Source organism: Phocoena sinus, chromosome 11, assembly GCF_008692025.1.
Source record: "Phocoena sinus isolate mPhoSin1 chromosome 11, mPhoSin1.pri, whole genome shotgun sequence".
NCBI lineage: Eukaryota > Metazoa > Chordata > Mammalia > Artiodactyla > Phocoenidae > Phocoena > Phocoena sinus.
The window spans coordinates 6,765,198-6,791,174 of NC_045773.1; the positions used below are offsets into that span (position 1 = coordinate 6,765,198).

At 49.2% G+C, this 25,977-nt stretch overlaps 1 protein-coding gene across 2 annotated transcripts in view; it reads right to left on the minus strand.

Annotated features, from left to right (window-relative positions):
• IRAK2 (interleukin 1 receptor associated kinase 2) overlaps positions 1-21,118 on the minus strand; it is a 57,554-nt gene extending 36,436 nt beyond the window's left edge. Inside the window, exons 1-2 of one of the 2 annotated variants that reach the window (XM_032650198.1) lie at positions 20,941-21,118; positions 11,871-12,053 (exon numbers count right to left, since the gene is read on the minus strand). In XM_032650198.1, the coding sequence (XP_032506089.1) occupies positions 11,871-12,053; positions 20,941-21,034 (277 nt within the window). In that variant the 5' untranslated portion in view covers positions 21,035-21,118. The remainder of the gene's footprint in view (positions 1-11,870; positions 12,054-20,940) is intronic. The other variant, XM_032650199.1, reaches the window with a different exon arrangement.
• Positions 21,119-25,977: the final 4,859 nt, after the last annotated feature.

Consider the following 25,977-nt stretch of genomic DNA (forward strand, 5'->3'; position numbering starts at 1 on the left):
TCTTCATTTTGACTCTTAGGTTGCCAGTGCCCGATCTTAGTTGGAAGGCGCAGGGCAGGCCTTTGCTTGCCTCTTTTCCCACCAGCAAACCCAGAAGAAGGAGAAACTGTGGCTTTTCTGCCCTTAATGCCTGGAAGCTTACCCCTGATAGCAGAGCAGATACAACACCCACTCCTTTGGGCCGGTACATAAACCAGAGTGCCGTTGAAATAAAAATAGAACATCGAGGGCAGGATGGAGCAAAGGAGGACAAAATGTTCATGAAAAAGGGTCATGACGAGCTTTAAATCTCACAAGTTTCCTGTGAGTTTCCTGTCTGCCAAGGCCAGGACCAAAAAGCAAGCCCGTTACGTCATTTATTCCTATGACTGATGTGCGGGAACAGCCTCATGTTTCCAGGACAGCACTCTTTCTTCCGCTGGAATCTCACAAAGATTCCATGCATAAAGTTAATTCTGCAGGATCATGAGATCCAAAAATAGGAATTGTGATCATAGAGTAGAAGCGAGAGCAAGTGTGGGGAAGTTTCCAGAGCCAGGCTTTCTAATCCTAGCTGTACGCGCAAGGACAAATTTCTTAACCCTCTGGGCTTCATTTGCATCTTCTGTGGAGTCAGAATAATTATAACCCCTCTGTCCAGAACAGTCCCAGGACTCAGTGGGACCAGATACAAAAAGCAACTGGGCCAAGGCCAAGGCCAGGATGACTGGCTTAACCCAGAGTGATGAGGGTTGAGTTTCTGGCACCAGGGGGCAGAGAAAGGGGGCAAAAGCATTTCTCTGTGCTCTCTCCACAGTTCCCAGGGGACGATGGGCCTGATTCCTTTTTCCCTCTGCTTTGTATTTTCAGGATGTCCCACTCTCTCTAATGAGCACAAGAGCCCAAAGATGAACTCGGGGCTTCCAGCCCGCCATGCACACCGCAGCCAGGCTCACGGGCAAGGGAAACGCTCCCAATCTCATCCGACAAGTGGGATGAGGAACTGTACCCTACACCCCCTGAGATGATGAAGTAAGTAAGTGCTCAACAGTTATAAGCTACCATCGCAATTTACTACCATTAGGATCATCACCCCTGAGTCTAGGTCAGGCTTTTTTTTTGTCCTAAGTGCTTTCCCATAGGTGTGGCCTACTGAATTCAGACGATACCTCTGGGGAGAAAGCCCAGTTGCTCTCTCTAGGTTATACTTCAGTAAAGTGAAACCTGAAATAGTTCTCTTATTTACATGTTGTTTATTGAGGCCCCGCTTCCTTTGTTCAAAAGGCTTATGTGTGCTGGGCCCTTGGCAGAGGGGCCTGGGTTCTCCCCGCCAGCTGGCAGCCTGGGAACATTTAACACAGTGGCAAATCCGGAAGCCACATGCTTGAGCAGAGGGGACGCCAGCTGCCGGCAAGGTCTTTCCCCAGTGAGCACACTCTGGAATTGCCCCCACTCTTCTCAGCCCTCAAAGTAAACAGTGAGGTAATATTTATAAATTTGTTTTTATTCTTTGTATTTATTCTGACTCATGTGGCTGAAACAGATCCCTTCTAGAGCAAATGAAAGTGATTCATCCCTAACTAAAGAACCTAGGTGCCAGCTGGCCATATCAAGACAAAAAGAGCTTTCTGGATCCTCTCTTTTCCTTTTCCTTTCCCTCCCAATCCCTGGGCTCAACCTTCCTGGGCATCCAAAGTCCACGTACACAAACCACTCAAAACTCCCAACTCAAGCAAGACGGGAAGTTAGGCAAATAAGAGGGCATAACCTGTCTTAAGACCTAATTGCCCTATCACGGCTCCTCCACTGGACCTGCTCACCGGCTGCTAAAATGACTCATCCATCCTTATTCATTTATTCACTGTGTTAGGGACTGGGGACTCTGACTTATCAAAACTCACATGACAGTTAAAAGATACCTAATTTTAAACTGGGAGGAGTTCTATGCTGACAACAAACTGGAGGAAGGGAGGGGGGTACCTGACACTTACTTACACGGGGTGCTCAGGGCAGACTTCTGTGGGCAGGTGCCATTTAAGCAGAGACCCAAAAGATGAGAGGGATGAGCCGCGGGAAGAATGCAAGGGAGCTGGGGAGGGGCCAGCATTCTAAGGGGAAGGAATAGCATATGCAAAAATCCTGAGGAAGAAAACACTTTGGTGCATCTCCTCAAATGAAGGATGACCCTAGTGGCTGAGCTGAATGAATGCGGGGGAAAGTAGCCAAGATGAGGTGAGAGAACCGGGCAAGGGTTCAGTCCACGTGAGCTCTCGTAGGCCATGGTGAGGCAGAACCTTAAAATAAACCCCCTTGAACTGAGGTACCCAGTAGCTGAGACAGGGCTTACCAAATAGTCATTTGCTCCCTCTCAGACCCCAGCCTCCCTTGCAGTTAGGCTGGGGCCACGTGACTGGTTCTGGCCAATGAATTTTAAGTGGAAATGCTACTGTCACTTCCTGGACAAAGCAATTAAGAGCTGGCGAGCCTCGTCCATCTGTCTCTTCCCCTCCACAGTGACCCTGGAAGCCGTGTACTCCCAATGGCCTGCCGAGTGCAAGAAGGCAGGAGCCAGCACTGCACTTGGAGAAATTGATTCTTTGCTGTGTTGAATAGCTGAGATTTCTGGGTTTATCTGTAACCGCAACATAACGTAGCCCATCCTGATTAATGGGTAACCTCGACATGTGTCCAGAGCTCGTAACCCAGAGGAGCTGCTTACGACCGCAGTGCACAGAGCGGGAGCTCAGTAAACCGCAGCTCCTCTCCCTCCAGCTCCCACCCGTCCTCTCTGAAAAGCTGGGGGCTGGCTTAGAGGCACCACACACAAGCCCCTCTGTCCATGCTCACATTTACTCCCAAGAAACCCGCGGCGATTAAAGCCTCGCTCTTTTCCAGTGGAATAACTAACGCGCAGAAGGGCGGTCAGAAGACCATCCCGAGCCACACAGCAAGGATGTTAGAAGAGCCTCGCATTGCTTATGTTCTGAAGCACCCCCGTTTACGAGAAAAGCAGACAGGGCAACGTCTACGCCTATTTTTCAGAGACTTGATGCCATCTAGTGACCTCCCCCAGCAGGGGTTAAGGTCACGCAGACCTGCATCCCTTTCCAGCCGGTTGCTTACTTGCTGTATGGCTTTGGGCAAGTTACTTAATCCCTGCACCTCAGTTTCCTCATCTGTAAAATGGGAATAGCGAGATTTGTGAGATAAGATGCTTGCCTGGCACATATTAGGTGCTAAATACAAGTTATGACTAGCATTCAGATAACAGTGACTCCTGGCCAGGACTTTGGCGCGGGGGGGGGGGGGGGGGGGGGGGGGGGCGAGGGGGTGGTCTTGGCCCTGTGCAGTGCCACGCCCAGGGGCAAGTCTCCAGGGGCCCCAGGGTCTGAGTCCTTCCCACGCTTTTTTGTCCCCTAGTGGTAGGAAAGGGGCGGATGTTGGGAAAACTTCCAGGAGAACACACACGAGCCCTGTCTGACCCTTGCAACAACAGCTCAGCCTCTTTGGGAGAGAAAGGGTGTGTTCTCTTCCATTTCACTTCCATTTCACTTTAGGCAGCAGACAGAAATTCCTCACGCAGTGAAAGCCCAGCTCCAGGAAGGAAATGACTTTGGCTGAGCTGCCAAACCAAAAGTTAGAAACTGTGAAAGCTGCACAACCAAGAGACTGCATGAAAACTGGGAAACTTGAAAGAAACTCCCAGGAAGATGGTAGCAGCAGATGGGAAGATGAAACCTTGGTCACCTCCCTTGGAGTCCCTTCAGGTTCCAGAAGCTTCTTGCTTTCCTACTCAGTTGACACCTGGAACCTCACAGGCCCCTGTTCCCCACTGTGGCCAGAGCAATGGGGGTACTCCCAGGTAGAAGCCCTCGAAAACCTTCCCTACACTCCTGATGACAGTAGACCTGACCACACCCAAGCATTGCTCCTTCCCACCACCGGGCCTTTGCATGTGCTGTTCCCACGCCTGTGTGGTCGGCCCACAGGTCGGCCCACAGCCTTTGAATGGAGGCTCAAGTTTCAGCTCCTTGGGGAAGCTTCCCCAGATGAGATCAAACCTTCCCCTCTCCCACCCTCCTACCTACCTACCCACCCGACCTACACTTCTCCTTTGAGCGCTCCTGCTGTGCTTGGGTACACGTCTCTATGACATCATCCTGTTCATGCCCGTCTCCCACACTAAACTGTAAGCTCCTTGAGGTCGGAGCCCTTGTCTGTATTTCCACTGCTGCGTCCCTGGCACCTAGCACACAGCAGGCACTTGATAATATGTCTCAGTTCACTACTGACTCTCTTGTCCAGATTTTGTGTATGTAACTCTCTATGGGGAGGAACGAGGGAGAGTGTCACCTCACAAATCAGGCACACCTGGTTTCGAGCCTCCATGCTCAGAGCTAGAGCCATCGGACCCCTGCCATCGGCAGGCTCAGGTCCCCTGCCTGCCGCGGTGGCGTTTAATCAGGTCCCCTGCCTGCCGCAGTGGCCGTGATGACAGCCGACCTGCCTCTGGCTGGAAGCCACAGCTCTGATACATCGGCCTCTGCCTTGATTCCGGCTCCTGAGACCCCGCAGATGCCAGCACCTTGACCCTGGAGCCTGGCTCACAGCCCTCTCCCTAAATAAGCCTGGTGGTCGGGAAAAGTCCCCCTCAGGAGTAGGACTCTCACGTTTTAAGCCCCAGGGTGATGGCTGGCCCTAGCCTCCAGGGTCAGAATCTCCTGACACTGAATGCTGACCTGGCCATGCAAATGCTGCCCCTGGTCCCCCAGACTCTCTATAATGAGGCTCCCCTGGGATGCCCAGCAATTGCACCATGGCCACCATTGTACCAGAGCAGTGATTCCCACAGTGTACTGGTTCCATGGGAATATTAATAAGTATCAAATGAAAAGGGGGCTCTGTGGCCAAATGTAAATGGAAAACACTGACCTAAGTAGATTTATTTGCTATAGAACTTATCAGAGCCTTAAAACGTTGGGTGTGCATTGTGACTCTCCAAAGTTAGGGGGCACTGATAAAGCATACAGATTTCCCAAGGTTAGTGATTCATGAAGCCTCTAGTCGCACGGCGTAACTTGCTGGAGCACACATCTGGGGCATGTGATTGGGGAAATGCTACTCTGCACCATGACTCGCCCTACGGACGTCCTATGCACACAGTACTTTCCCCATCACAAAAAGACATTTTTTCAATCAGGACACAAGGGCGGCATTCCTCTTCCTGTCCTGACCCAGAGACTGGGGCTTCATCCAAGACCCAGCTCTTCCCTGTGGGCTCAGAAGAGCCTGGAGATGTGAAGACATCCATGGAAGACCACTTTATGACTGATCTTTGCCAGAAGTCAGGAGGTGAAAGTGGCGAGGGGAGGGTAAGAAAGGGCAAGTAAACGATGCTTCACCTTACAAAGTGAAGCATCAAGAGGCACTACCTAGAGCTAATGGAAAAATAATTATATATGTAATGATATTCATTAAAAGTTAGAAAAACGACCTACAGACCCACAGAGGAGCTAAAGGGGGAGAGGAGGTATGTACAGCCAAATCCTGGTCTAGGAAGTTAACGGATAATATATAAATTGATATATACGAAAAGAACAGGAGAAACACATTATTTAGAGATGGTACAAATGTGGTGGAGAATAGCCATTCCCCTTGTCTTCCTATATTCTAGAAGTTTTAGCTAGACATATGGCTGCTAAAAACCACATTTTTTAGCTACTGCCAGACTCCCTTTGCAGCTAATTGTGGTCATGTGACTAGGTTCTAGCTAATAGAACTTTGTGAAGTCATAAAGCGTATCTTCCAGATTGTACCCTTAGAAGGAAAGAAAATCCCCTCCCCTTCCTGCTGCCCGGAATGTGGAAAAGAGAGGAACAGCCGGAGCGAGTATCTCAAACCACAAGGTGGAAGACACATGCGCAGGGCAGCAGAACAAGGTAGAAAAAACGCCTGAATCCCTGACACTGTGGATCCACCCTATCAGCTTTGGGTTGCCGACACACACACTGCTAGTGGAAAGAAACCCTCTTTTAGTTTAACCTGTTGTTGTTTTGGCCTTTCTTACCGGAGCTAAATCAATATAATAATGCTCCAGGTGGCAAGGACCCAGATATTGCAGACTGGAAAGCTGATTACTGTTCTTACACCAAAGCAAAACCATCACCCGTGACCCTCGGAAGGCAGGCCACGTGCTAAGAGCACCCATAACTCTAAGGGGAGAAGCTGAAAATGCTCTGAATGTTGGTACATGTTGCTTCTCTTTTAGGGACCTCCAACAGAGGCAGAAGAACTCCACTGGAGCCAGACCATGTTCAAGCAGAGATGAAAAGGAAGGCTCTTGGCCTGTGGTAGACAATCCAAGTTGACCAAGAACCCCCCTGTCAGGGGCCCTGAAGGGTCAGCCCCAGCAGGAGGTGATACCATGGCCCCAACCATTCTAATCCCCACTCCACCTTTCTCAGTCCACTGATGAACTGCAGGAGGGGCTCTCTGCCAGACACAGAGCCCAGAAACAAGAGTCAAGATAAGAGTGCTTCCGTCCCATCTAAGCTATTGTTTCAGGCGGCCTCGAGGGAGGCTCCAGGCGTGCACCTTCAGTTAGGAGGAGAGGGGGGCAGGCCGAGCACACAGGCCACCAAGTGAAAGAACAAACCTTTCAGGGTTAAGAATTAAGCTACCTAGGCTAGATCATCAGCTGTGGTTATCACACAGAGAACTGATGAGACGCCAAGAGACCAGACGCTTCTAGCATTTTGAGAGACCTGTACCGCCAAAGAAGCCACAGTCCTGGTGTGACAAAAGCCAGCCATTATTTGACGCCACAGCTCCTCCCAGGTGCCCAAACCCCTCCCCCAGCAGGAAGTGGGCTGTGAAAGCCGTGTAGCCCCCCCCCCCGTAAGGGCAGCCTCTCCAGTTCCCACTTCCACTGAGACCACAGGCATGCTCCCCCAATGCCTACCCCACCCCGCAAGACAGAGCCAGAAGTCAGAGAACCAGGTGCTGGATCAGCGGTTCTTAGACTTTTATCCGCACCTGAATATCCTGGAGGGAGACTCAGGACCCCACCCCTGGAGTTTCTGAATCGGCAGCTGAGGTCAGGCCTGAGAACCTGCATTTCTAACAAGTTCCCAGGGGATGCTGATGCTTAGAAGTCCAGGGAACACACTTTGAGGATTACTGGTCAACTGAGAAGAACAAGGGGCTGCCAGATGGACCAAACAAAGGACTCACTCCCCTTGCCAGAAGACACTCCCCTGGGGAAAGGGTGTGCATGTTTTGCTTGTGGGAGGAAGGGTGCATATGGATATTTGGGTGGCCCAAAGCAGAGGGCTGTAGGAAGACAGCGCTGCCCCTCCAGTATGTATCCCCTCCTCTGCTAGAGTAACAGACACTTTAGTTGTGCACACAGGCTCCCAGCTACAGACTACATTTCCCAGCCTCCCCTGCAACTAGGCGTGATCATGTGACCAGTCCTGGCCAACGGCCTGAGAAGGGAGGTTATGTTGCAGCTTCCAGGGGACCGTGCCCTTCTTGTAGGCTGGAAGGCACGTGTGGAGGCACAGAGTAGCCATCTCAGGTATGAGCTGGCAGCCAGCTGTCCCAGACAACAGAGCAATGAAAATGAAAGAAACTGGTCCTTGACACTCGGCAGCTGCCCTATGAGCCCTGGGCAGCTTGGACTGTCACAGGAGAGAGAAATAAACATCTGTCTCATTTAAGTCACTACAGCCTACCCTTAGTAACAGCAATGAACCTGGGATGCCAATACACGAAACCACCAAGAAACAGCTAGAAGAGTAAAATGGTTGACACTGGCAAGCAGATTTGCCAGAAGAAGGAATGGTAAGCCTTCTGCACTAATTTATTCTAATTCTTATAACATTTAGTGTTTGACAATTGAACAATAATGGTCTTGGCAATTAAGGCTGAGAAGATACCAAGGAACAGAGACCCACACACCTAGCTCTCTATACAATGGCACTAGCAGCCCCAGAGGACACGATTTCAAGAGACTGGACACACATGTGGCCCCCTGGGAACCCCACACTCCACCTTTCGGTTCACATACAACCTATGGAAGGCCTCTGCTAAATGCAAATATATTACCTGGAGTCGTAAGTCTCTGAGGACAACACTTTGTCTCTGGAACTTTTGGTATCTGGTTTTCAAGCTCTGTTTTATTCAAACTTATTCTTAAAGCTCTCTAAGAAGTGGTGGGCAGAAGTCAGGTTCTCGAACTGCTGCGGGCAACTGAGTAAGTTCCTAAACAATCTGCAGCAAGTAAATGCAAACTAAGGTTTAACTAATGTTACAATCGGGGAAGGGAAAACGGACCGGCTGGAATAACAGAAACGTAATACGCTCCACACATGCCCTCTGTATTCACTTCCAAAAAGTGACCAAGATTTATGGCACTTTTTCTCCCTAATGAAAAACAACAACAAAAAAAAAAACCCAAGATACAGAAAGGGGAAGTGTCTTGCCTGAGGACTGAAGGCAAGAGTGACAACACAACCGAACTCCCAAAACAAAAGTGGATGCGGAGACAGGCTTGAACCTCTCTTCCTCAGGCAATTTTAATCAGCAAGGCTAAGCAGCAGAGAAAAGAGGATTGGGGAACACAGGTGGACTCTCACAGCCCTGAGAGGTTAGAGGAGGTTGGAACCGGAAAGCAGGGAACTGAGTAAAGTTCTAAGAAGAAAGGATGACAGACACATGTCACTGTTTCCTGGAAGCCCGAACACCGAGTGCCGTGAAGTTCCTGTGAGAAAAGCCAAGAAGGAGGGCTCTGATCCAAACGCGCCTGGGTGTGACCGGACCTGTGCCCTTGGGGGAGGCTCTGAGCCGTTCCTGACCTCCGTGTCCTCAGGGGGAGAAGGGGCTCCTTAGATCGCCCACCTCGAGGGGCTGCTGGGAGGAGCCACGCTCAGCGCCTGGTGCCTCAAAAGTGCCCAGTCAGTGTCAGCTTCAAACAGAGTGTCACGCTGCAATGAGTATGTTTCTCTGAATCTGGCACTATGTTGTGTGCTGACCTCAAATCGTTAAGAATATATTCGAGATTAGTCAACAGCCAGGTTCTGACGTCAGTGGCAAGCTGGTGTGTCCAGTGAGAGGCCTGTGTCTCAATCCCCAGTACGTCTCTGCCCACAGGCCTCGGGACACCCCTGCAGCATCCCAGTGCCCTGCAGAGACAAAACCGGCATCTCCCTCCCCAAAGTGGCCTGAGCAGGAGGCCTGGTCCCTCCATTCTGACTGTACCTGATCCAGTGGCTTTCCCACTCCCCCTCTGCAGCAGCCCCTCTCCACACCTACCTCTCTCCCTCTCTCCCTCTCTCCCTCTCTCCCTCTCTCTCTCTCTTTGTCTCTCTCTCTCTGGCATCCTTGGGTGGGCATGAATTTCCTCACCTCTTTTTGAACCCATGAAGAATTTATCACTGGACTTCCCTGGTGGAGCAGTGGTTAAGAATCCACCTGCCAATGCAGGGGACACGGGTTCGAGCCCTGGTCTGGGAAGATCCCACATGTCATGTAGCAACTAAGCCTGTGCGCCACAACTACTGAGCCTGCGCTCTAGAGCCCACGCACCACAACTACTGAGCCCGTGCACCACAACTACTGAAACCCACGCGCCTAGAACCTGTGCTCCGCAACAAGAGAAGCCACTGCAACGAGAAGCCCACACACCACAACGAAGAGTAGCCCCCGCTCACCACAACCAGAGAAAGCCTGCGCGCAGCAACGAAGACCCAACGCAGCCAAAAATAAAATAAATTAAAAATAAATTTTAAAAAAAAGTTTATCACTAATTCTCTCAAAACATGAAAAGTATGTGAAGGCACATCTACTCAATAATCAGTTCTACCACGTGCCAGGTTCTGGGGATGCAGACAAGCCAGACAGGGGTCTGCAAGCAGCTACACAGGGTAGGCATTGGTCGCACCAACCAACCAATGTGGCATGGGTCTGAGCAGGTCTCCACCTGTAAGGCCACCCTGGTGTCTCCTGACTTATCTCTGAGGGTGGAGGTCTCCAAGCCTCCACTCCTCCTCCTGGAAGCCCTCCCTGATTCAGTCAGGCAGGTGCTGAACTGAGGTCTGTTGGTTCAGCCAGGTTATTCCCAGCTCAGGAATCCCAGCCAGGATAGCTCCAGGGCCCACAGGGTCTTCCATAGGCCTCTGGGGCTCTGAATGCCCTGCTCTCTACCTCCCACACCAGCTCTATGCTAGTTCCTGCAACACCCCAGGCCTTTGCACAAGGGCCTTTGTCCCCTCTCCCCTGGGCTTTCTTACTCCAGCTCTTCACGTGGCTGTCTTCTTTCCATTCCTCCAACTTCACCTCCTCAGACTGGCCTTCCGTGACAACCGTGTTCTAGAAGGCTCCCCTACCTTGTCACTCCATCCCATTATTTTTACTTGTTTTCCTGTCTACTGACTGTCTCCTCATGACTATGCTCTCCACGACGGCAGAGGACCTATCGCTTTGCCCACCTGTATTCCAGGACCTCGGACAGCACCAGGCACTGGCCAGGGGCTCAGTGAGTACCTGTGAGAAGTCTGGCTCACTGTCCCACACTGAAGGGGTCTCTTTGGGGACATGGCGAGGGAGGCCCGGGTGGAGATAATCAGACCCCTCATCCCCCTGCCTCTGCTGAGCACTGGCTGAACACCAGGCCCTTGACGTGTTCTATTTCTTCAATTTCACAGACACCCTGCAAGGTAGGGAGGTATTATTTATTACCTGCTAAATACATTCCCACCATGGTTGTATTCTCCTGCAGGAGGACAATTTGGTAATACTGGTATTGATATCAATCAAAACTTAAAATACACAAACCTTCAACCCAGCCATTCCAATATTGGAAAGTCATCCCACGTGAGATTCACATGTGTGCAAACGGGGTGCACATCCCAACACTGTACACAAGAGGCAACTGCTAGAAGCAACCTGAACGCCTATCAATAAATCATGGTACATCTGTCAAAGGAATCCAATGTGGCTGCTGAAAGAATGTCTCAATATGAAACGATCTGCAAGAGGGACTGCTTGGTGAAAATAAAGGGGACCGCCGAGTGCATGGTGCTCTCTTACTATCTGTATAAAAAAGTGTTGTAGACACATATATACATTTGCCTAGAAAATCTCTAGGAAGGTAGATAAGAAATTGTGACTACTGGTTACTTCTTGGGAGGCCAAATTGGGAAACAGGATGAGGACGTAAATAATTTTTACTGTAGACTTTCTTGAATTTTTATGCTACAGCTATTTTTAAATTTCTATTTATTTATTTTTGGAACAGAGAACAAAAATTAAAAAGGTGCAAAAAGACTGACAATAAAGTCTCTCTCCAACACCTGGTTCCCTGGCCACCCGATTCCTCTCCCCAGGGGTGACCACCGTTACTAATTTCTTACTTGGATGGTAAACTCTTTCATTCAAATTTTTTTTAAGATTAAGAAAGGTTTTCTGGGGCTTCCCTGGTGGCGCAGTGGTCGAGAGTCCGCCTGCCGACGCAGGGGACACGGGTTCGTGCCCCGGTCCGGGAAGATCCCACGTGCCGCGGGGCGGCTGGGCCCGGGAGCCATGGCCGCTGAGCCTGCGCGTCCGGAGCCTGTGCTCCGCAACGGGAGAGGCCACAGCGGGGAGAGGCCCGCGTACCGCAAAAAAAAATAAATAAATAAAAATAAAGGTTTTCTAATTTTATTTATTTTTCCATTTTGGCCATGCCGAGCAGCATGCGGGATCTTAGTTCCCCAACCAGGGATCAAACCCACGCCCCCTGCAGTGCAAGCGCGGAGTCTTAACCACTGGACCGCCAGGGAAGCTCCAAGAAAGATTTTAAGGTGAGAGGGCACAGCTCACGCTGGCTGCTAGGGGCCTTGGTGACTCACAGTTGAGGATGATCTGGGCGGCGCGGTAGAGCTCTAGATGGCACAGGAGGTCCAGCAGCTGCTGGACGGTGGCCTGCCGCATGCTCCACCACCACAGCAGCTCGCGCGTGATGCTCACGCCCTGCGCCCGCTCCATAGACTTGATCTTCCGCAGCTGGGTCAGGTCTGTGATCACATAGGAGGCTGGAAGGCAAGCAAAAAGGGATACTTAGAGCCAGAAGGGCAGCCCCTCCACCAGAGGGTCACCATGCTGGCCCAGCTCTGTCCACCACAAAGCCGCCTGGCCCCATCCTACCTGAAACTCCACCAGGAGCTGGAGTCCACAGGCAGCCCAAGTCATTCAGTGCCCGCGGGGACCAGCACACTCACACTTTAATGTAAATGTCAACTCGGTTGCCACACAAGACTTAGGAGAAAGACCGGTGGACGAGAGGGCCAGGGGCCCTGAGGTTTAGCTGCTTATTTGCTATGTGCAAGTCACTTCCCCAGTGGGATGGGAGGCTCGGTTTCCTCAACTGTAATAGAGAACTTGCCCTCCGAACAGAAGCCCCGTGTAGGCAGAGAGTTTTCTCTGTTCCGTTCACTGTTAAATCCTCAGAACAGAGAAGAGTGCCTGGCACAGAGTGGGGGCAGGGCCAGGACCAAAGTGAGGCAGGGGAGGCACCCAAGGCGCAAATCTGAAGGAGGTGCTCATTCTCAGGGCTGGCCCTGCACCTGCAGCAGCAGCCAGAGAGTAGGGCCTCCTATAATTTTGCCTTGGGGGGCTTCCCTCGTGGCGCAGTGGTTGAGAGTCCGCCTGCCGATGCAGGGGACGCAGGTTCGTGCCCCGGTCCGGGAAGATCCCGCTGGGCCCGTGAGCCATGGCCGCTGAGCCTGCGCGTCCAGAGCCTGTGCTCCGCGACGGGAGAGGCCGCAACAGTGAGAGGCCAGCGTACCGCAAAAAAAAAAAAAAAAAATTTTGCCTTGGGCATCTCATTCTCCTCATCTCTAAGTCCCAGCCCTGGCAGGGGGAACTCAATGAATGAATGAATGAGTGAATGAATGAATCCACAGCCCACCATCCTCACAGAACTGCTATTAGGAGCAAGAGAGCTACGGATCTAAAAGCACTTGGCCAAGTCTGAAGCACTGTGCAATTTGCAGGGGGCTACTGTCCACGATACTAAAACTAACGCATCCCTTCTTTTCATTTTCTATTATTAAATGGTTGCTCATTAAAGAAAACTTGGGAAAACGCAGGGGAAAGAAGCGAATAAATTACACAGCATCCCACGAGGGTACTTTCCCTTCCGAAAGTCTCCCCACCACACGCACAGGGGTGCTTCTGGATCCAGTTAGTGCCAGGCTGTAAGTAAGACTGCGCATCCAGGCCTTATTTACTAACATTATACCATAAGCATTTTCCAAGTTGGTACAAGCTCTTCATACATGGAATTTTTGAACTGTCACATAGTATTCTGCTGAGTTTCCTGAAGTGAGGGAGGCATTTTTTATTCCCCTAAACTAGGACTGAAATAATCGGACTTCAGTTCCAGGATTTCAGAAATCGTGGAGCAGGTATCTACGTGAACATCAAGTCATACATTCATTCAACAAAATATTATTGAGCTCCAGGCCTCTGAGAAGCTCTAGAGATACAGGGGTGAGTCAACCAGAAGCCCACGGAGCTTTTCTGTTTGAAAGATACAAACATAAGTGAACTGAGTGGGGAAGAGGAAGACAAGAGACCACGCCTATGTAATGAAGGGGCTCGAAGGCCAGGCTACAGTTTGAACCTGATCCTAAGAGCCACGGACACCAGGACACCATGGAAGACCTCAGAGCCAGGGAGGGACGCGATCATATTGTACAGTCCCTGTCCCTCTGGAGGAATGGGGAAGGTTGTGACAGCCTCCCACAGAGAGAAAGCCTCTGGGAGAAGTGCCCTGTTAGGGATGGGAAGTTCTTGAGTTGTAACTTTAGTCACTGGAAACCCCAGGCCAGATTCCTGGTCCATAGGAAGTGATGTCAGCAGGGTCAGGGGCTGCCTCCAGCAGCAGAGAGAAAAGAGTAGAGGGAAGAGGAAGGAACACCTTCCCCCCAGCCCTCCCTGCACACGAGCTCTGTTCGTGGGCTCACCTCCCACGCTCCGAGGCAGCGCGATGTCATGGGAAGAACAGAAGCCCAGGGCCGCCCCTGGGGCTCCACTGCGGCAGCAGAAGCCAAGCCCAGCCCTCACGTCTGTGGGCTGTACTTTCCTCACAGGCAATGCAGGAGGAAGAGGAATTAAACCCAGAGGTGCCTTGCAATGTGGACGTTGTAGCTCCATGAAAGTGGCATCTCTTATGGTGTTGACCTGTCAGCATTTAACATGACCCTTAAAACAGGGTCAAGACAAGATAGAGATCTCAGGGGGATGAGTCACTGCCGAGCGCCCTGCTGAGTCCATGGCTCTTTGCCCAACACACACCAGTAATACCTGGTCGTTACGGAACATTTGGAAAATGGGAGAAAATCAAAGCCCCCGTGATCATCCCACTTGGAAGACCCCAAGAAAAGCACTGTTTATACTCTTGCTTCTAATCTTCCAGGCTTTTCTATTAGATATAAAAATACATGCTTATGCCAGCAGGATGGTACAGTGGTGTGTTCAGGGCCCAGACTCTGGATTCTGAGGCCTGGGTTCAAATCTTCTCTCTGCTACTTACTTCCCACGTGCTTGGGGAAGGCCCTTCACTTCTCGCTGTGCCTCAGTTTCCTCATTTGCAAATGAGGAAAACAACAGCACCTGCCTCAGAGGTTGCTGTGAGGATTAGATTAGTTACATGTATAGAATAATATGTATGTGATATAAATGTTCACTGCAATTGTTAAGCCATCTACGCTCTATGAAAAGCTGCTTTTATCCCCAATGGTTAACACTACGTGGCGATCATCCCTCCTGGTCTGACTTCCTGAATCTTGCAGGACACAGTAGACAACCTTGCCCATCTTCAAAGCCCTCTGGAGCAGAGACGGCACAGCTTCCTGAAGTGATCCGCCCTCGCCCTCGGGTGAGACGCCCTTTGTCCGGACTAACAAGACTCTTTCCTGGTTGAGGGAAGGGGAAAGCGTCTTGTCCCTTAAGCCTCTCAGCAACTCATCCCCATTTTACAGATGAGGAGACTAAAGGCTCAGAGAGAGGCAGTCACTCGCCTGAAGCACATAGCTGGGCAGGGACAAAGCAGGCCTGTGCACAAAGGCTGGCACGTGCATGAGACAGCAAGATGGAGAGCCGTCCAACAGAGGAAGCCCTGCCCCAGGATCCCTGGGAATACACCTGGGGTGAGTGAAGCTGTGAGAAGCCTGGTTTCCCCCAAGGGCAAAAATGAACACAGCCACAATCACAGGGAAATGAGCAGGAGGGAGCCACATTATCTGCCAAAATTGTCAAATCCAAAGAGCGTGCGTATTTGTGGCTGTGTGCTTTTCTGAATCACTTTATGGATTTTTCCACCTCCGCTCCCCGGTATCACAATCAGCCCCAAGGGATGATCTCTTCTAAAATGATCCACATTATCTGTAATAGTCAAAGACTAGAATGTCATTTTAAAAAAAAGAATAAATTGTGGAATATGCAGTAGGATTTTTCAACCTAAAAAAAAAAAAAGACTCGCAGAAACCGAGACTCTTTAGGACTGGAAGGACAATCACAGTCGCTTACTGTGCTGAACAGAAAACCATGGAATGCTGTGACTTGCCAAGGAGCTGCTACCTGGGGGTCACGGCTGGCTCCCAGCCCAGTGACCTCTGACCCAGCACAGAGACCTGGCCAAGCATGGGCTCCAAGCCATCCCGTGTCCCCACCGTTCCCACATCCTTCAGCCCATCATTCATTCCAGTGGCACTGAGTGTCTGCCCACCGGCCGGGCACTGCCTCAGACACTGGGAATACAGAAGCGAACTAGATGCGTGATGTCCCTGCCCTCATGGCACCGACATTCTACAGGGAGAGACAGACATAAACCAATAAGGAACAAGGTCAAAGCATGTTAAGAGGAAAGAAGAAAATAAAACATGTTGATAAGAAAAAGAGGAAAGGGGGACAGGGTCAGCCTCTCAAACAAGGTGACATATGAACTGAGAAATGAAAGACTATAGCCCCCCAAAGACGTCAGTGTCCTAAACCCCGAAACCTGCGAATATGGTACCTTACGTGACAAAAGGGACTTTGCAGATGGCATTAAGTTAAGGATTTTGAGATGAGATTACCCTGGATTATCTGACTGAGCCCAGGGGTCCTTATCAGAGGAAGGCAGGAGTGTCCGATTCAGAGAAGATCATGACAGAAGCAGAGGTCAGAGGAAGAGATTTGAAGATGCTACCCCGTTGTCTTTGAAAGTGGAGAAGGGGCCACAGGCCAAGGGATGCAGGCAGCCTCTAGAAGCCAGTGAAGGCAGGGAAATGGATTCTCCCCTAGAGCCTCCAGAAGGACAGCTGCCCTGCCAACACCTTGATTTTAGGACTTCTGACCTCCAGAACTGTAACACAATAATGGCTGTTTTTAAACTATTAAATTTGTGGTAATTTGTTACAGCAGCAAGAGGAAACTAACAGAGACTAGAAAGCTAGCCACGTGGAGGACAGGACGAAGAATGTCCCAGACAGAGGAAACAGCAAGTACAAAGGCCCTGAGTCTGGACCAAGGAGGCCAGTGTGGCTGGAGCAGGGTGGGCATGAGAGGGTGTTGGAAGAGAGGAGGTCAAAAGTCAATGGCGCTCAGACTGTGCCAGACCCGGCAGGCCTGGTGAGGGATTTGGATTATAACCTAAATCACAATGGGCAGCTCCTGAGGACTTTGAGCAATTCTGGTGTCTCCAAGCCCTAAGGAGTCAGAGGTATTCTCCTCAGAGGATGTACAAATGCACATGAAAAGACGGCCAACATCATTGGTCATTACATAAATGCTAATCAAAACCAGAGCAAGAGGCACTTCCCTGGTGGTCCAGTGGTAAAGAATCTGCCTTCCAATGCAGGGGACACAGGTTTGATCCCTGGTTGGGGAACTAAGATCCCACATGCCGCGCGGCAGCTAAGCCCGCGTGACACAACTACTGAGCCCACACGCCCTGCAGCCTGTGCGCCACAACTGGAGAGAGAAAACCTGCACACCACAACTAGAGAGAAGCCCGAGTGCCACAGCAAAGAGCCCGCACGCCACAATAAAAAGATCCCGCGTGCCTCAACAAAGAACCTGTGTGCCTGCATCTAAGATCCGACGCCACCAAAATAAATAAATAAATAAACACAGCGAGAAACCACTTCTCACCTGCTCAGACGGCTACAAACTCAGAAAGACAGACAATAACAAGTGTTGGGGGGAGGGGACGTGGAGAAATTCGGACCCTCACACATTGCTGGTGGGAATGTAAAATGGTACTCGCACTTCCAAAAACAGTCTGACACTTCCTCAAAATGTTAAACGCAGAGTTACCCTATGACTCAGTAATTCCCCTCCTAGGCATCTACGCAAGGGAAATGAAAACGTAAAGGCACACAAAGACGTACACAAATGTACACAGGAGCATTATTCATAATACCCAAAAAGTGGAAAGAACCCAAATGCCCATCAAATGACAGAAGAATAAATAAAATGCAGTACGTCCATACGATGGAATGTTATTCAGGAATAAATAAAAAGAAATTGGGACTTTCCTGGTGGTCCAGTGGGAAAGAATCCACCTTGCAATGCAGGGGACGCAGGTTCGATCCCTGGTCAGGGAATTAAGATTCCCACCTGCCTTGGGGCAACTAAGCCAGTGCACCACAACTACTGAGCCCACGTGCCTCAACTAGAGAGCCTGCTTGCCGCAAAACTACACAGCCCACGCGCCCTGGAGCCTGCGCGCCACAACTAGAGAAGAGAAAACCCCGCACACCACAGCTAGAGAGAAGCCCGCGTGCCGCAACGAAAGATCCCACGTGCCACAACTGAGACCCGACACAGCCAAGAAATAAAATAAATAATAAATAAAGCTTAAAAAAAAAAGAAATTAAGCACTGATACTTGCTATGACATGGATTAACCTTGGAAACATGCTAAATAAGTCAGTCACAAAGGACTACATATTGTATGATTTATTCCATTTATATGAAATGTCCAGAATAGGCAATGCCTAAAGCTGGGGGGAAATGGGAGATGTGTGTGAGAGTGCTGAGGGAGACTGCTGAGGGGTACAGGGCTTCTTTCTGGGGTAATGAAAATGTTCTAAGATTGATTTGGCAACGGATGCACAACTCTGCATATCCTAGATGCCACTGAATTGTAAACTTTAAATGGGTGAATTGCGTGGTAGGTGAATTATACCTTAATCAAGCTGTTTTTTAAAAAAAGTCATACACAGAGAACAGACTAGTGCTTGCCAAGGGGGAGGGGGTGTGGGGGAGGGATGGATTGGGAGTTTGGGATTAGCAGATTCGAACTAATATCTATACTGACAGAATGGATAAACAACAAGGTCCTACTGTATAGCACAGGGAACTATATTCAATAGTTCCTGTGATAAACCATAATGGAAAAGAATTTTTAAAAAGAATGTGTGTGTGTGTATATATATATATATATATATATAACTGAATCATTTTGCTGTACAGCAGAAATTGATACAACATTGTAAATCAACTATACTTTAATTTTTAAAACTTTAGTAAAATAAAAAGAAAGCCATAGGTGTGCCTGCTAAAATAGCAACAATATCCTAGAAACAGAAGTTGCTGTGGCCTTCACAATTGAGGCCAACATGGAAAACACTAGAGAGAGTCTCTTCCACAAAGTGTTTGCCCACTGCTCAGGAAACAGTCGAAGTAGTTAAATCACAGATCATCTGAGCAAAGAGACACAGTGCAGTCTAGAAAATCAGATGGTGACAGACATTCTCAGAGGTGCCCTGACTTGTTACCAGGGACAGCCTCTGTGGGGAGGCTGAGGGGCAGGGAGGGGAAAGAGATTTACTTTCCCCTCTGTCCCAGGGGCGTGATTTACACCATTTAACCTAGTACATCTGTTATTTTTTTCCACAAAAAAGTTAATAAAAATACACACTGAAAGTAAAAGCCTAAATCCATGTTGCTAAAGAATATTGCTTAGCAAGAAAAAATAATTGTGATATAGTTTAAATGAAAAAAGCAGGCTAGTAGAGTGTACAAAATGATACGATTTTTGGAAAACGTATATACATAAATAAGTATGGTTAGTAAAAAAGACTAGAAGGCATAAGACACCCAGCACCCTGCTGGCAAATAGTCAGAAGCCAATACATGTTAGCGGCTGCTGTTGTTATTATTACTATTGGCAACCAAACGGTAAGAATGGTATCCCTTATGGGGATATATATACACATATAGCTGACTCACTTTCTTGTACAGCAGAAACTAACACAACATTGTAAAGCATTTATACTCCAATAAAGATGTGGGAAAAAAAAGAATGGTATCCTTGGGCTTCCCTGGTGGCACAGTGGTTAAGAATCTGCCTACCAATGCAAGGGACACAGGTTCGGAGCCCTGGCCCGGGAAGATCCTACATGCCACGTAGTAACTAAGCCCGTGCACCACAACTACTGAGCCTGAGCTCTAGAGCCCGCAAACCACAACTACTGAGCCCACGTCCCACAACTACGGATGTCCGTGCGCCTACAGCCCACGCTCCACAACGAGAAGCCTCCGCAATGAGAAGCCCACGCACCGCAACGAAGAGTAGCCCCCGCTCACCGCAACTAGAGAAAGACCACACGCAGCAACAAAGACCCAACATAGCCAAAAATAAATTCATTAATTAATTTAAAAAAAATACTCCCTCCAAATTAAAAAAAAAAAATGGTATCCCTGAGTGGTGGAGTTTGAGCTACTCTTTATTTCCTGCAGTATTTTGCAATAAGAGTGTATTATTTTTGTGACTGGTTTAAAACAGGATTTCTGAACCTCAGCACTACTGACACTTTAGGCTGGATAGTTCTTTGTGGAGGGGGCAGTTCTGTGCATTGCAGGACGTTTAGCAGCATCCCTGGCCTCTACTCACTACATCCCCCAAGTTACGACAACCAAAAATGTCTCCAGACATTGGCAAATGTTCCCTAAGGGGGCAACATCACCCCTGATTGAGAACTACTAGGGTAAAATATACATTATTTCCTCAAACTGGATGGATAAAAACATACATGTTCTTTTTATTATTATTCTTTCCACTGTACATAAATATTATATTCTCCTTGTATGAATGGTATATATCATAATCTCAATTTTAAAGAAAATATAGATATTACTTTAAAAATAAAGTGGCACCAGTCACATTGACTTAAAACATGAACCTGAGAATAATTGTTAAGACTTCCTTAATACTTACAAGAACCTCTGACACATAGGTGTCAAGTGCTTTTTATACAATTTTCATTCCTCATAACCACCTCCAGTTTACAGATGAAGAAGCTGAGACTCAGGTTAAGCAACTTGCCCAAAGTCACCAGCTGGATGTGGTGGAGCCTGGAAGGCGCCTGAGGACCACACGCGCAGCCTCCCCCAGGATGCCAAGCCCTCAGCCAATCACCAGGCACAAACAATATACACCAAGAAGTTACGATGTCCTGGCGGGGCCAGCCGCCGGGGTTCAGAGCCCAGTTCGCCACTTAGCAACGCCATACCCTGGCCCCCGAAAGTAACTCTACCTTTAAAGCCGTTTCGTCGTCTGTAAGATGGGGTAAGAGAAATAGGCACTTTACAGGCTGTCGTGGGAATTAAATGAGATAATCGGTGTCAGGTGCTTACATCAGGGCCGGGCACACAGTAAGCACTAGTCACTGCTGAGAGCGATCATTTTCGGCTTTACTGTAAACAGCGAAGTCGAGCCAGTCGTTACTTAGCGACAGACTGAGTAACAGCAGAAATCCTCCGAGATCACCTAACACGTTCCAAATGACCACAGAGAGGGGGCAGCGCCTGCCCGAGGGCACACAGTGAGGCCCGGGTCCAGAATGGCAGCACAGAGAGCACCTAAAATCAGGACCCGCGTAAACAGGCGGGGAGGGGGGTTAGCGGGGTCGCAGGGGTGCCCACTCACCGAACTGCATCCAGTCCCACTCGCTCAGCGCGTCCATGTTGCGGCACAGGTCGTCCAACACCCAGGCGGGCAGCTGGTAGATGTAGCAGGCCATGGCCGGGCTCCGAGGGCCAGCGGGCCGGCAACGCTGACAACTGAGTCCTACGCGTCAGGACTCTGCTTCTTTACCGGCTGGCTGGTGGGTCCACCCAGCGCAAGCCGCCGGGGAAGTGGGCGGGGCTGGGCTTGGGCTCTACTGCCCCCCAGCGGCCACCGGGGTCGCGACGCCTCCCGGCCGGCTGGAACAGCGGCTGCGAAACCAAGACGGTCAGAGCCGCCAGGAGGGGAAACGGGCCCAGAGGAGCAAGGGAACACGGGCAAGTCCACACGGGAATTCAGCGGCAGTCCCAAGAGACCTTCTGACTCCACCTCCAGGTCTTTTGGCCCTCTGCCACATACGATTCCTTCAAGAGCTAGTCTATTAATTACCTGCTACATGTGGGACAATGTTCGAGGTGCTGGAGATGCGTAAGTGGAGAAAACTTACCTAAGTCCATGTTTTCATGGGACTTACAATCTAGGCGGGGATGGGGGTTGGGGAGGAAACTAGCAACAAATAATAACAGCATTGAATAGGTAAGTTACATGAAATGCTAAAAGGTCAAAATGCTGTGGCAGGGGGTGGGGGAAGGAAAGAAAAAGAGGAATGAGGTGTTCAGAGCAAGCAGGGGGAGGACTGTATTCAATAGGGTAGTCAGGATAGACTGATTTTTTAAATAAATTTTATTTATTTATTTGGCTGCATCGGGTTTTCGTTGCTGCACGCAGGCTTTCTCTAGCTGCTACGAGCAGGGGCTACTGTTCATTGCAGTGCATGGGCTTCTCACTGGGGTGGCTTCTCTTGGTGCAGAGCACGGGCTCTAGGCCAGCGGGCTCAGTAGTTGTAGCTCACGGGCTTAGTTGCTCCACAGCATGTGGGATCTTCCCGGACCGGGGCTCGAATCCATGTCCCCTGCATTGGCGGGCGAATTCTTAACCACTGAGCCACCAGGGAAGTCCCTAGACTCTGATTTTAAGGGCTAATATTTATTGAGCAGCCACTATGTGCCAGGGACTGTTCTAGGTGCTGGGGTTCCCTCTGAAGAAAAAAAGGACAAAATCCCTGCCCTGGAGGAAGACACACAATAAGCAGTAAAAATGCTAAATAAGTAAATAATTTAGCACTGTAGAAGGTGATAGGTAATGTTAGGGAATAAAAATAGATTATAGTAAAAGAGAGTAGGAGTAGCTAATTGCATTATTCATTGTCTTAGAAGGTGATAAATATTATTGGGGCAAAGCAGACTATGGTAAGAGGAACTGGGGGGCAAAGTGAATTATTGAATAGGGTAGAAGGAGAACATAATCACTAGTATTTATTAAGCATTTATGACGGGCAAACTTCACCAAGGTTGTTTTACTTACTCCTCACAATGACCTTATGTGTTACCCCCACTCTACAGATGAGGAAACTGAGGTACAGAGAAGTCAAATAACTTGCCTAAAATCATACAGGTACAAAGTGGCAGAGCTGGGATTTGAACCCAATCCGTCTGACCACTAGCTACAAGCTGCCTCGTTATTGCAATAACTACCATTTATCTATACCTACAATGTGCTTTGCATAAATCATTTTATGTAACTCTCATAAGCCTATGCTTTTACACAGAAGTAAATGGGTTCCAAGAAGTTAGGCAGTATCATCTAAGGCACATAAGCAACTAGAGCACCACTTTGCAGCTGCAAACATCAGCTATGGAAAGAAGAAGGAAACTAAAAGGAAAGTGAGCAGCCCTGAGAACAAGCCCCAGCTCTGCTACCAACAGGTTTTGCGACCCTGGACAACTCATGTCACTTCTCGAGCCTCGCTTTCCACATCCTTAAAGTGGGACTAATCATTCCTCCTGCTTAGAGCTATGAGTGAAGGAATTGGATTAAATCAGTTTACACAATTATAAACACATTAGTTTATAAACAATCGCTCATATATTGATTAAATCAATTTAGACAGGTCTTCCTTGCACAGAGAATGCGATCCAAAAATGGTAGTCGCCACTGATAATATTGAAAAGGTGCCCACAGGCCTTGGGGTCCTATCGGGATTTGGGTCCTAGTTCAGTCACTGTCTCTGGTTCTTCATCCTTGAGCCAGTTTGCAGTTTTTTCTTTTGTAAATTGGGTATCCTGCTCCACCCACTTTGAAGGATTTCTGTGAAGTTTAAACAGACCCCAAAATGCTCGGGGTAAACTGTAAAGTGCTGAGCCCCATAAGGAATCACTATTATGTGAGTGTACCTCCTTGGTGTTTGACATGGGGTGCATTCCAGCGCTCCAAGACTGCTTTTCAGGGGAAGTCTCGTGTTGCAGCAGTGGTTGAAGGAGGAATTTGAGGTAGAAGAGCTCCAGGAATGGTCTGACGGAGGCTGAGTGGAAAAAGCACCTTCCTCCCAGGTGCAAGGGGCAAAGGAGGATAAGGGTCCTTCTTTTTCTCTCCTCTATTTGCAGAGTCCCGGCCTGCTTTCCCCTCTGCTGCAAGCACAGAGCCACTGTCCCTTGTAGTGCTTTTACCCTAGGGCCAGGGGGCCTCTTCCCCTTGGTGAGGCTTTATAATCACAGCAGGTTCGCAACAGCCTTGGCCCGTCCAGGAGACAGGTAGGCCGGGCAGCCCCTCTCTCTCTGCTGCCTCCTCCGGCCCCTGGTTGCAGTGTTCCTTCTTGCCCAGCTCCAGGGCTTGCGACCTGAGTCCTAGGATTCTTCCCTGCAAAGACGGTTGAGTAGTTCTGGGCCTAACTAAGCAGGCCATCTTAGGCACATGTCTTTGTCCCCATTCTTTAGAATATGTTCTTCAAAGTAAGGTCCTTGCTATCACTGATTAACAGAGTTGCCACTCACCTATCAAGTACCAGGCATTTAACACATATTATCTGGGATCCCCACAACGACCCTACAGGGTAGGTTTATCATTCCCATTCTACAGATGGGGAAACTGAGGCTCAAGTCAATTGTAACTTGTCCAAGCCAAACTGGCCAAGTGACAAGATTCAACCCAAGTCTGATTCCAAAGGGAGGGCTCTTTGTGCCCTATTATGTCACCTCACCCTGAAAAGTTTCCTGTGATCCTGCACGTGTCTTCTCCTAATTCGCTTTTCTGTGACCAACAGCCTCCACACCAGGATCAGTTAGAAAGTTATTGAGGCCGAATGTAATTAGTGATATAGTGTGCCATTTTGACCTGTTCATGATTAATTCCCTTGAAGTTACAATCAGAGGTTTGCAATCCCTGCTACACCTTAGAATCAATCATCTGGGAGCTTTAAAAAGACTCTACAGGCCCAGCCCTACCTCCATCCAGAGATCCAGGGGCGATTGTTCTGCGCTGGGACTCAGGCACTAGCATTTCAAAAAGCTTCTCAGGTAGTTCTACTTATGTGCCAGCAGAGTTGAGGACCCATGTGACATCAGGAAGATGGGCATGCAGGAAGGCTGATGAAAAGGAAATAACCACAGTAAGGCTCTTCTGTGTACTTTGCACATATTTTTTCTTTTCTAATAAAAATAACTTTATTGGTTTTTCTGATAGTACATGATCACTGTCTGAAAAAAGGAGTGAATTAAGAAAAAACCCAGGGACTTCCCTGGCGGTCCAGTGGTTGGGACTTGGCCTTCCAAAGCAGGGGCTGCAGGTTCGATCCCTGGTCAGGGAGCTGAGATCCCAAATGCCTCGTGGCCAAAGAAACAAGACATAGAGCAGAGGCAGCATTGTGGCAAATTCAGTAGAGACTCGGAGGATGGTCCACATCAAAAAGAGAAAAAACCCAGTCCTAGCCTTTCTTCCTCCTGTAGAGGGGGAACGCCAGTTCCCCCTTCTGTGTTTCTCCTTGCCTTTGTAACCGAGCAGGACCCTGTGGGGCCTTCCCAGAACAGACACCCCGCACCCCTGCCACCCCCAGCATCCTCTGCCTGTCTTTTGTCTGTAGAAAACCTTTAGCCCCCTAGGCCTTCCTCGAGTTCCAAAGAGTGAATTTAATCAGCAATGTGAGAAAATGCAGAAAGAAAGGGGAACAGTCAAGCATGACAAAACAATAACAGTTTAGCCATTAAACAAAGTTGAGGACTTTTAGCTCCTCCTCAAGGGCTATAGGTAATATTCTGAGCCAAATTCTTTGAACGGTTTTGCAGATACTAAAACCCCCACCAAGTGGAAGAAGTTAACCTTATGCTGCCCACAAGCACGTAGACCCCAGACCAGTTGGGACCAGAAGGTTGATGTTGTTGACTCCCAATTATCTCATCCCCAACCAGTCAGAAGAGTGTCCACTAGCTGACCACACATCCCACAACACCCCCTCCCTCACACTGTCTTTAAAAACCTTTTCCCAAAAGCCTTTGAGGAGTTCAGGGTTTTTGAGCACTAGCCACCTGGACTCCTTGCTTGGCGCCCTGCAGTAAACGCTGCACTCCCCTTCACCACAACCGGGCGTCAGTAGATTGGCTTTACTGCACGGGGCAAGCAGACCCAAGTTTCGTTCGCTGACACTATTACACACAACACGTCACTTCTGACACTTCTGGTCACCAAATGGAGGAGAGGGGGTAGTTTCCCCACAACAAGCAATTCTCTGTGACACCAGCTGGGTGTCTTACAATTAAACTTAATTCTAACACTATCTACCTGGAGATAAGTGTCAGATCCCACAGGTTAAGGGCTCAGTTCTGCAAGACTGCCCCCAACCCCCCTTCAGATGCCAGTCCCAAGTAGTAGGTCCCCAAGTTACCTATAACTTCCGTCCAACTTGGATACAAATCAGAGGTTCCCAGGACCCCTCAAGTTCAATTAAGTTGCTAAAGTGGCTCACAGAACTCATGGAAACACACTTACCAGTTTATTAAAGGATATGATAAAGGATACAGATGAACACCCAGATGAAGAGAAATATAGGGTGAGATCTTCGAGGGTCCTGGGCACAGGAGCTTTGGTCCCAGTGGAGCTGGGGTGCATCACCCTCCCAGTGTGGGTGTG